At 38.8% G+C, this 12500-nt stretch overlaps 2 protein-coding genes across 2 annotated transcripts; both read right to left on the reverse strand.

Annotated features, from left to right (window-relative positions):
* Nucleotides 1-5717: 5717 nt before the first annotated feature.
* LOC109470075 (lactadherin-like) lies at nt 5718-9005 on the reverse strand (the record flags this gene model as incomplete). The annotated part of the gene is made up of 4 exons (XM_019768853.1): nt 8945-9005; nt 8010-8185; nt 7455-7604; nt 5718-5879 (listed from the first exon to the last, which is right to left on the reverse strand). Coding segments are annotated over exons 1-4 (549 nt in total), but the record flags the coding sequence as incomplete, so codon positions are not given.
* A 456-nt stretch (nt 9006-9461) lies between these two features.
* LOC109470076 lies at nt 9462-12500 on the reverse strand. Its single transcript, XM_019768854.1, has 6 exons — nt 12446-12500; nt 12215-12252; nt 11701-12075; nt 10430-10546; nt 9947-10115; nt 9462-9475 (listed from the first exon to the last, which is right to left on the reverse strand). The coding sequence occupies exons 1-6, from the start codon at nt 12498-12500 to the stop codon at nt 9462-9464; spliced, it is 768 nt and encodes a 255-aa protein (XP_019624413.1).

Here is a 12500-nt window from a genome sequence, read left to right on the forward strand (position 1 = left end):
ATGACTTTCACACTTCCCATAATGCCAAGTAAAGATTACGGATATGACGTTTCCACCCCTCCCCCTTCCTCGATGTAATATTTCCAACAAGTTCTATCCACAAAATGTTGAACTATATTGTTTTTAATTATTTATCTAGTATAAAGCGCATGCCATAATTGTTTTTTTGTTGGAATTAGGCCACACCGATTTAATTTTATGGATGACATCAGCGCGCGCATTAATTTTCGCCTGTCCTCAAAAAAAAAAAATCACGTCCTCCAAGGCTTTGGCCTGGCTCTAGGCCTGGGTAGTCCATGGTAGTTAGCAACAATACAGAGCCGATGGTAACTCTGGAGGACGGCACCCAGGCTACCGAAGCTCCACGACTCAAAAACTCGTGTACGTCGCTTTGTACTGCTGGAAATTCACAATACCAGCTTTGTATTCCTGTGGTTTGGTAACATTTTTTTTTTTTGGCCGGAATTTTTTTTATTCGCCCGCGCGCACTAGTTTGGGGGTTTTCAGAGGTTGTCATCCATAAAATTAAGTCGGTGTGGCCTTAGAGAAAATGACATACCATCTATCGTTCTACCTTCTACCGAAGACTCTCCTACTCGCACGGTCGCATTACACATATCCGCTTTTTACGTCATATCCGTGATCTTAACTAGGCACTATGGGAAGTGTGAAAGTCATGAATTCGAAAATATTACATAGATGAAGTGTGCGGTCTGGCTATGGAGATAGCTCGAGAAGTACTAGAAGGTGGCTAATGTACATGACGCATTTACGTATCAATGTAGCAGATACGCTACATACAAATGACTTCAAGTTCTTTGACGTACCTGTTATGAAATCTCTTGTCATTGTTAACTTGTATGCCTGTTTAGATGTAGGAGTACCATTGTTTCTCTTCACAGCTGTGTGCTACAAATGGAACTAAATGTAAAACAAAGAGCACACTTTGAAATTAGCAAGACCTGTACTGTACATAGCAGTAACAGAAGTTTATTATATGAAATCCTCCCCTAGTGAGATAGTGAGTTATTACAGACGTTTACTCGTAGTTTGTCGCCCAGTCCAGGATTACATCCACGAACAGCACACAGACTAACACACACACACACAGACACAGCTATTGATTGCACTGGTTTAAGGGTTTCTTTTTCTCACAAGATCAGTTAATCAGTCAGGGATGCAAATAAATTTTGTACATTCTTTCTCTCTCTTCATAGATAGAGAGAGAGAGAGAGAAGGAGAAGGAAAGAAAATGCTGAACAGTTTTATATATATGATCATTCCATTTCCTTGGGGCCACAATGTAACACACCAAACCACACATCACGCACAGACATCAACAAAAATTACAGATACGCCTTTAACCATAATAGTCTCCGTTTATTGTAAAATCGCCAAAAAGCGCAAAACTTTAAGCTTTCGAAACAACACCAGTCTCAATGAAATACAGCAGATATGACAATGTTGCTATCTAAATGTTTCAATGTTGCAGTCTGATTGTTAACAGTGGTTTTCATTGTTGATAATCTAGATAGAATAGAAGATGAACTTCATTTTGTAGTAGAATGTAGTTTGTATAACAGTGCGAGAAGTGAACTTTATAGACGAATAACATCGATGTTTCCCCACTTTACACACCTAAGTAACACAGACAAATTCACTTTTTTAATGAACTTAGACAAACCCTCGATCCTTAAACTTCTATGTTCTTATCTTTTCAACATCACAGAGAAGCGAAGAGAAGTCGAAATTATGTAACAAACTGTAGTGCTAGTTCTAGATTGATCTTGTTGTGTATATATTTGTGTATTCAAGTTAACCTTTGTACCTAACCCAGTGGGTATGTTTGTACAATAAAGGTCTTCATTCATTCATTGTTGATAATTTCCTCTGGGGACTAGAACCAAGTCCATGCTTGTATAATCGGAGTTCAATAAGAAATGCAATTTGCTTTAGACGTTAACATGATCGTTAACATGATCTTTAACATTCACACTGCATTTTTAAGTCAGTCCCTCACTTGTTAAAATCTATAGCAGACCATGTTATTATGAATGACACATTTATTTGTTTTTAAACACAGTTCACGTTCTTAATATGTCACAGATTTTCCGATACCGCCATGAAATATCCATATACTAAAACCATTGCAAATCTGCTGACATCATTGATGTACAATTGAAACATATGAAGAAATGACCGTAAACTTTTCTGTGGGAACTGTTATTAAACAAGTGTTTCATGTTTGATCTTAGTTGGATATACTAGCTAGGTGTTAGCTCCAAGATAGTGGACCTTAGTATATACCTCAGGCACATGGTACTCTTCCCTTTTGAAGTGTTAAAACACTTCAAAAAAACTTCCAAAAAGACTTTCAACTGTACAGACTTCGGATCTAACTTGCACTTACTGTTACCTAATGTCTACCTGACAAAGAAAAAAGATATTAATATTCTAATTCCTAACATGGGTCTCAATGATGAGCATAAACACATTCCGTGTGAATATAGTTTAACATACTTTCTAGAAGGATCTGGTGAAAAAAAGCAGTTTCCTATAACCGTAAATAATTTCATCAGGTTAGTAAACGAATGAATAGCAAAGTTCTTTGATCTCAACCATTTTTCACGACCCGACCTTTCGATGACATACATACTAGGCGTTGTTACATCATGGGGACATATACAGTTACAAATGTAAATTGAAAGACCAGAAAACCAGTCAGAATTACCCTGATGAAGATGACAGACGGTCATGTCGGCTCGTGAAAAATAAATGGTTTTGATAAAAGAACTTTGCTATTCAGTCTTTCCTATAACTCAAAAAGTGACATTGATCCAGCATCTGTTCCCTACCAACGATATTGGCACATCCAAAGTCATTGTTTTCTGTCTTTGGCTCGGACAGATACAATCGCTTGTCACACATTCTTATCACTTTTCTGAACAACAGTATAAAGCGTTTTAGGTGTTTTGTAAATACGTTCTTCTAGTGGTGTGGGTTTTTGTCCATTTAAAATTCACGATGTAATGATCGAGAGGAATGATCGAAATCTGCACCAATAAAATAGGAAAGCAAAACAAGCTGGAGTCGCACATCTGCTTGGATTGCAGGTACCGGTATTGGTGTGATGTCATCATTGTTGCACAGCCAAATGGTTTTCAACTGCAATAAAGACTCTGACTGGAGGACGTATGGCCAAAATATATTTTCCTTGCTCGATTTCGTCGATCATGTCTTTAGAAGGGTTGCTAAAATTTTGTGTTCCTTGCAGTATCCAACGACTTGACTGAACAGCCCCTAACTTTATAACTTTAAGTCTTTACTTAACATGTTCTAATGGGGTCTACCTCTATAACAGAACAGCCACGCAGATCCAGGTTTTGTAGTCATTTAGATATGCTAATTCGCTGATACCCAAGGGATATTATTTTTGCTGTTTTAAACATATTCATTTTTAAAGGATGACATGAAATTATCGCTTTCTGCTGTACAGAATCTTTTTTAGACAATTTTTCAAATGTTGAGTTTTTACGTACAAAATGTTTTAACTGTGCACGTGAATGAATCTCCTTAAGATAATAAGAAATAAAAGTTAAAGAGTGGCGAAAAGCTTCATGTAGTTAAATTTCACAAAACAAAACTCAAAACTTCTTGTCTCTCAAACAAGCTAGAAAAACAGAGTGGTGTCATTTTTTCACCAAGTAAAATAAACTGGGTATGATTCTGCCATAAGAAGGACATTGTGTGTCTGTATCTTTATAGGTGATAATAAAACGCAAAATGATTAAACGTATGCAAGTTCTATAATGGGACAGCATCTACTTCTATATGACAGGATCACCGGTTGAATTGGTGTCTTCCAGAATACTTCCAAGCATGAACAGGAAAATTTCCAAACTTAATGTAAACGTGGTCCCAGATGTTTATGCCACTCCGTACATGTAACCCCATGACTTCAGCTTGATCAGCCTTTGTAATAGTTCTTCAGTACAAAGACTGGAGAGTTTCCTGAACACACTCTCAAGGATCTCAAAAGGGGACTCTATAACCAAAATGCAGTTCACTCAGTAATTGGTATGTGAATATCATCTGACTTCATCAAAGTAGCAGACAAGCATAAGCCCATAATGACTGAATAAGTAAACTGCACATGATAGTAAATGATAACTGTAAAGATTATGCAATGATATTGCCCCATAAAACCATACAGACCGCATTTTATGGATGACATCTGATCCCACAATCTGGTAAGAGAATGTAAAAAAAAAGGCCTAGAATATTGGCCTCGACGAAGTTTTTTTGCAACTTAAGAGATGGTTAATGTACTTGTAAGAAATATTGATAAAACTCAGTACAACAAAAGAAACAGTAGTTAGATCAAGTTAGTTTGCTCTAACCCTATCCCTTACACTTTTTTACTCAGTGGGTACCAAAACGATATCGATGTATGTAGAAAAATTAACAGAAATCGCAGCAAAAATGTTGGGGAGAACAATGCCTTTTTTTCTTTATCAGCATTAAAAGCACCATTTACCATTTAAAAAAAGAGGCAAGGAACAAGAATCGAGATGATTGATATTGCAGATGTCATCCATAAAATCTTTTTTAAACAATAGTACATGGAAAATAAGTGGATAGGAACATGTACATGTTAACAAGACATGTATATACCCTTATGGCCGCAAGCAAACGCCATGCCAGTGTATCCTCATGGACGATCCTTTGCCATATTGCAAGGAAGTCTGGTGGTCACTCCATTCAGTGCTGTCGTAATGAAATGGTTGCTGTAAGTAGCAGTGCAATCTAACACAATTAAAAACAATAAACATTGGCGTTAAAAAACGCCAAGGCGACGTTCTTTTCTTATAGTGAGAGGTTACGTGTATTTTCGTTATAGTTGATAGAGGTTCTTGGTGTATATATAATGTCGATCTGTTACAGTGTTAGTAGCATATCTATTGTTTGATTAACTAATATTTTGTCCCTAGGAACATTTATACATTATAAAGTAATAAGGTGTGGAATTATTGTAAAATCATTTTTGATGCATCCACATCCACGCCGAGAAGTTCGCGGGCCATAAAGTTATACAACTTATTGTATACAAGACGAAGTACCGTTGCGTGGCTGGGAAGGGTGCTTTGTGCCGATAAGATTAATTACCTCCATGAAATGCAGGTATTGTTTTTGGCGTGTCTGTGTGTGTGTGTGTGTGTGTGTGTGTGTGTGTGTGTGTGTGTGTCTGTCTGTCTGTCTGTCTGTGTGTGTGTGTTTGTGTTTCCGCACATTTGTAGTCAGCATAACTTCAGAACGCCTTTATGGATTGTGATGATATTTGGTATGCTGGCAAGTCAAGGTCAAATATGGGTTTCCTGGTGGATGACCTTTATATATATATATTTTATATCATTATATATATTCTATATCATTTAGGTCTCATTAACACCGACCTACCTAGCTAGCTAAGTTTTATGACAATCCATCTGTAGCTTCACACACTCACACACACACACACACACTCTCACACACACACACACACACATATACACACACACACACACACACTCACACATACACATACACACACACACACACACACACACACTAACACTCACACATACACACACATACATACATACAAACTCTGTGGAAAACATAACTTTCCTGGCGAAGGTAAGAAAAAATCTTAATGAGTCAAGTGCCAATGCAACGACTTTCGACCGAAACCTACCATTAACGCTGCAGCCTAGAACCTCCACCCTCATGCTCATCCAGCCATGCCAGGATTGAGGCAGGAAACGCACGTACCGGGCATCAGTGGGACTGTCCAGCAGGTTGGTTACAGGGGTGTTCCTGTCGGTGTTGCCTGGAAACACCTAGACATCACAACCACGATAAATAATAGCAGTTTTTACCTCCATGAACAACAATTCGGAGATCTCACACCTCCATGAAATATGTAGAGATTATGTAAAATTGTTATTGGGGGATTTGTCTCATCGTATCTGGAAGTGAGGTCGTAATTAACAGTTTAGTGGGGTCGTGTGGTGTAGCGGCAGAGTGCGCGACTCGGAACCTAGAGGTCCAGGGTTCGAGTCCTGACATGCCACCGATCTTGTGCCTTTGGGAAAGGCACTTTACACGACTTTCCTCACTTAGCTCAGGTGTACATGAGTATTGTCCTGTCATGTATTTGTCCCTTGTGTTGGTGGCGGCATTAATATAAGTTGAAAAAACTTGAGTGTGTCGTAACCACGTCTGGTGATTACATGTTGGAATAAAAAAAACAGTTTAGTTTATGGTTTTTACTAAAATTACAATATTTTGCGTGAGGAATTCCTATCCTTTGGCAGTATTTGTAGTCAGCATAACGTCATAACGCCTTTATGGATTGTGATGATATTTGGTATGCTGGTAAGTCTTAGGAAGACAAGCGTCAATGTCAAATATGGGCCTCCTGGTGGATGTCCTTGGTACTGCAGCAGAACTTCCGGTTTTTGTATCTTTTGTCCTGAACATGCTATGGTCTTGACTTTTTGGTGACAGATAGCTTTTCCTGTCAGGAATAAGTGGTGTGGGTTTGGTCCCCCTAACAGCTTGTTTTGGAACTGCAAGGAACTTTCTGGCAAAATCTTTAAAAGCGAATAAGTCCTTAATGGAACAACGTATTTTCATTATTTTTGGTGTGTAGGTGGATTAGAGAGAGATGTACGTAATTAAATGCAAGTTATGCAAATTTATTTGCATAATTAAGGAGAAAATTCTTTAATTCATGTTTTACATAATAGTACTAGTACTTTTGTACAAGTAAATGTAATCTATTTAATCTCTGGAAGGCGGAACATCAACAGAAACCAATTGCAAATGATGACCTAATTTGCATAATTAATGTGAACATTCTGTGACTTCTTATTGGTGAATGATGGGAATTCTAATGCCTTGAGACATGTGTAAGTTACTTAAAGTTTAACACCACCATGCATATATTATGTTAATGTAGAGTTCATTTGCATAATTATTGAGGACATGTTAAAATAAAATGAAGTAAGGAGAGGAATTTTACACGAAAAATATTGTCATTTTAATTTAGAAAACCGTAAATTAAACTAGATTCTGCTAATTACGACCTTATTTCCGTCTGTATCTGTATCGGTATAGCCGGTATAACCACCCTTCGGCGTAACACACCATAATCAATAAGACAAATAAAAGAACATTTACAAAAACTCATATATTTCATGGAGGTATGAGATCTCCTTATTCTTGTTTTTAGATCTTTGCATAATATATTAGCTGAAAGCCGATACAGTAATTGAGACAAAGAATATCAGTGGTAAGTCAAAACTAAACCCTAAGAGCCGCTATGGTTCTTTTTCGTAATAGTTTAGGACGGATTGGATCCTTTCTTCTGTTTGATCTAGAAAAAGGGGATATATTTGCATATAACCTACCTCTTCGGAGCCTTCGCTATTTGCATACGTCATCCAACTAAGGCCATCTACACTGTACTGTAGTTTGTAGGAGGTCACCCAATCGCCGTTACCATGGTAGCGACCCTGGATGATGGTGCCTGTGACGGTCGTCATTTCTCCTAAATCCACCTGAATGCATAGATGTTCTTCGTTATAGAATGCACGTGAAGTACAAGCCGGGAAAATCTAACTACATATCTGGATAGCGTGCACTGTTAGCTAAAATTAGCCCACATTGTGCACAGCAAGCTACTGTCAGTGCAGCAAAGCTTTGACATTCACATTCTCAACACAACAGATTCGAAGTCATCAACATAGGATATTGTTCTGAAAAGGGAATTTGAACTTATCACACACCCGTTCATACAGACTCATACCCCTGTCAATCAAACTCAAAACCCAAACTCCACCTACTCACTTTGGAGCGTTAACATAGCTTTAACATAGATTAGCGACGCCTAAAATAATACGTCCCCATTCCGGAAATAACAGGTAGAATCGTGGTTGTTTTAATGTACCAAAATGTCTGCCAACCTGTAACCATTCCCCGATGGTGTTGCTACTGACTGACCAAGCGCCCTCACCAGCAACTCCGTTCAACCGACCGCGGTAGGGCTCGTGACCAACACCATACCAGGTAGAGGATGCAGTGATGCTGGCATCGGGTATGGCGCCAGATTCTATTCCAAGGGGATACGTGCAGACTAGTCCTGGAAGGACGAGAAAACTCTATTCAGTTTGGTTTGGTCCCAATTGAAAAAAAAGGAAAAAGGGGCCCTGCCGGGTAGTCCCCGGGCTGTTTTTTGGCACTTTCGGGCGTGACCTGTACGTGGTCCCGCGGGACACCCTGTGGCTACGTATACCGGGCTATTTTTGGGCCCGGCGGGGACCCGAGAAGAATTTAATTCTGACTTAAATTCTACCCGGGCCCCGCTGACAAAAAGACGCCGTAAACATCGTATGGGCGTAGTTGCTCGTCTTCCTCTATAGCCACTCATGTTTTATCCTTTCAACAAACTGTTGAAATTAGTATCTGCCAAAAACGTGGCAAATAGATAAATGAATGAGCCGATGCTACTCACAATGGGTCTTAGTGAGATTCCAGTTTTATGTACTTTGGGAAGGTCATAGAAGTTACGACAAACTTTTTTGATATAATTATTTGACATGATGAGGTATTAAAGAGGCATTTACATCAGGGCAATGTATCCATTCGTCAACAGAGACTGGGGCGCCGCAGACTTAATGCAACATTTGATCTATTGCTCATCGAGTCACGTGTCATCTGCATATTAACATGACGTCACAGAAGCGGTGGATTGCGCATTATAGGACGAAGTTGTCAAAAATTGGGGCAAGTCTAATTTCTTGTGTTGTAAATTACAGTTGAAGCTTGCTTCATAATGACCATAATTTAGTTTTTTTTTAATATCTGATAGAAATCAAGTTTTTTATACACGTTCACTCACCTTCGGGGCTCCTCTCACAGATGAAGTATTTTCTCTTGTCGCAATCGTCATCAAGCCACATGCCATTATTCACGTCTTTTCGAAGATACCCTGCACAGTCTTCATTGCTTATGTGCCAGAACAAAAATTTTCCAATCCCGTTGTCTGGCTGACTTGGTGACCAGTAATTGAAAGACCCGAGAGGGGTACCATCATTCCATTTCCATTTTCCTTCTTCCTTCTTATCATTCAGTCCAATCCAAAAGCCATGGATAGTTACTGGCATATTCACAGCATTTTTCAACTCAATTAAGAATTTGTTAATGTCTTTGTCTTTTGGCATTGCAAGATTTCCACCTATCTGCTTGCAGAAGCTTAATGCGCTTTGCCAATTAAGGTAAAAGTTGTATGCTTTGTAGCACTTCGTCTTCTTCGGCATATAACCAGCAGTCGGGCACGGATCTGAAGCAGAGCATGTTGAAGTTTGTTACAACATTAAAGTGACAGTTCACCTTTGTTCAACCCACAACCACTTTTATTATAGCACCTTTTCTGCAAACAGAATATAAAAATCACTGTTCTTTGCTTAAAAATGATTATCTATATTTCCCTATTGTTTAGTAACATGCAAACGAAAGCAAAGTAACAGATCATTCTCCATGTGCATGGTTGTCTGCTATACAGTCCCTTGATGATCAGAACATACCTTTTGCCTTTAGCAGACGCATATCATATCTCCATACACACAGAATGTTTTAAGTTAAAATGAGTTTGTATCCATTTACCTTACAGTTGCTAGAATAAAGAACCCCCCAAACCGATATAGCTCGCAATGATCAGTTTCAATTTTTTCCGATTTTGCGTGCCTTTCGAGGTTTTTCGGAAGATTCCATCAGTTGATAATCACATTATCATTGTGACAGCATTATACTTTATGGGAAAAATCTGTGGAGGGATCATCCCAGTTCAAGATTTGGATTTAATTATGTTTCACATCCTGATTAATATCGTCTTTAAACTTACCATAATCAACATATTTTTTCATGCTTTGACACACATCTTTGAGCTTGCTTTTCCCGGCTTGTACCGTAGTTAGAATGTCACCGTCACGCCCCTTGATTAGCAGAGCTCTAATCCATGCACGGTATCCACTTCCAATCAGTCCATAGATCTGTGCAGCTTTCAGGCGCATCTGCAGGTGAAAATTAACATTGGTGGACTAGTATCTACTGACAGAATAGCCAAAATGGCCATTTATAAACATCTAATATATAGCATGTACCTTGTAATATGTACCTTGTATCACCTAGCATGTAACAATTATTTCTTGGATGATTAACACCAAAATGTAGTTATATGACATTTTCACTGCTAGCAGACTACGATGAATCACTGGACCAGGTATGAGTAGTGGTAAAACATAGGAATGTATTCCTCCACGTTTACAGTACGTCTCTCACTGGTCAAGTCAAAGTACATGTAAAAGTGAAAAGGATTGCATATTACCTTTATACTATACTGCTCCAGGTGTCCTTTAAGTTGCTGATGATATATTTCGAACAGAGATTTTCCACCAAAGATTGATGACCGTGGTTTTACCATTTCCAACAGATTGAACAATACCTGCAAAAGTACGAAACAATTAGGAAACAAGAATTCCGAGATTTCATACCTCCATGAAATATGGGCTTGATATATAAATGTAAATTTCTTCTTTAATTATGCAAATTACCTCTGCATTAACATGATATATGCACCGTGATGTATGTTAACTTTTGAGTAAGTTACAGATGTCCCAAGTATGACATTCCCATCATTCACCATTAAGAAATCATAGAATTTTTGCATAAATTATGCAAATTAGGTCATCATTTGCATAATTAGTATCTGTTGATGTTCTGTCTGCCATAGGTTACATACATTACATGGATGAAAGTAGTATAATGTAAAACACTGTAATTAAAGAATTTCCTCATTAATTATGCAAATAAAGTCCTCATTTGCATAATTTGCATTTAATCATGAACATCTCTCTCTCAGCTACCTACACACCAAAAATGATGAAAATATGTTGTTCCTATCTGGACTTATTGGCTTTTAAACATTTCGCCAGAAAGTGCCCTGCAGTTCCAGAACAAGCTGCTAGGGGGACCAAACTCACACCACTTATTCCTGACAGGAAAAGCAATCTGTCACCAAAACATCAAGACCATACCATGTTCGGGACAAAAGATACAAAAACCGGAAGTTCTGCTGCAGTACCAAGGTCATCCACCAGGAGGCCCATAAGACTTACCAACATACCAAATATCATTATAATCCATAAAGGCGTTCTGAAGTTATGTTGACCACAAAGTTGCGGAAACACACACAGACAGACACACAGACACACAGACACACAGACAGACAGACAGACAGACATACAGACAGACAGACACACCAAAAACAATACCTCCATTTTTCATGGAGGTAAAAAATAGGAGTAAAAGCAAACGCGGTGCGGATAGGTCCTCCATTTCACATACACCAGTTCCCGATCCTTCAGTCACACGGATCAGACATTACATGCGTTAAAAGACTTAAAGACATGTTGACACCTGTAAGTTGAAGAACAGTCTCCAGGTGAATTTATCGTGATCAGTGCTAGTGTAATGTGACTTAGAGTGGAGCGGTCTTTTAACAGCCATGCAGCCACTGGCAGAAAAATCAAACATGGTCCATGGACGCAAATTACATGCATCTCCTCTACTGAAGTATCTGGTGAAATGTTAACTTACACTGTTGATTCCATCTGAGCCATGACTGAGGACGCTGTCTGCCCAACCTTGTATGTCGTCGATACCCTTATACTGTCCATTACTGAATTTCATCCTAGCAAGAGTGTCTAGCACGTTCCTTAGTCGTTGTTCGTCTCTGCCATACAGGATTACTTGTCGAAGGTACTGCTGTCCGAGCTTTAGGTCACTGACCTTTCGTGTGAAGTCATCAATCTTATTGTCCAGCGTCCGGAGTTTATCTTGGACCTCATCAAGCTGTGCGGTTGTTTTTGCGGATACGGACCCAATTTGGTCCATAGCGAAACCGACTATACCAACAACCGCTGATAAATGGGCGAGTGCTGCAGCCGCCGAAGTCGCCGTTAAAAGCGCCCGCTTGAAACAAATAAGCATCACATTACGTAATGAATTTAACAGCGAGGCCAATGTGAAATGGATCAACACATGCCCAACAAATCAACAAGTTTGCACCATTTTAAGTCCTTGATTCCTGATTAAAGGTATTACTAATTACCTTTGAGTTTTCTCTTTCAATCACATCTTGGGCTGATCCTGGAATGCAACAAATAGGTAACTGTCATAATGTAATAACTCTTTAGGTTGAACCAAAAAATAGCAATATATGATTAGATACACCTCGCACTTTGAGTAAAGATTTAAGCATGAACGCACATTCTATATACTTGACTGAAATAAATAACATATCCATGTATGGAGCTGATATGAGAGCCCTTATGACAATTACCTGTCAGTATCTGAAGGCTGTCCTCCAGCATATCAGCCACTTCTGCCTGATTCAT

The sequence above is a fragment of the Branchiostoma belcheri genome, unplaced genomic scaffold, assembly GCF_001625305.1.
Source record: "Branchiostoma belcheri isolate BF01 breed outbred unplaced genomic scaffold, Haploidv18h27 scaffold22, whole genome shotgun sequence".
NCBI lineage: Eukaryota > Metazoa > Chordata > Leptocardii > Amphioxiformes > Branchiostomatidae > Branchiostoma > Branchiostoma belcheri.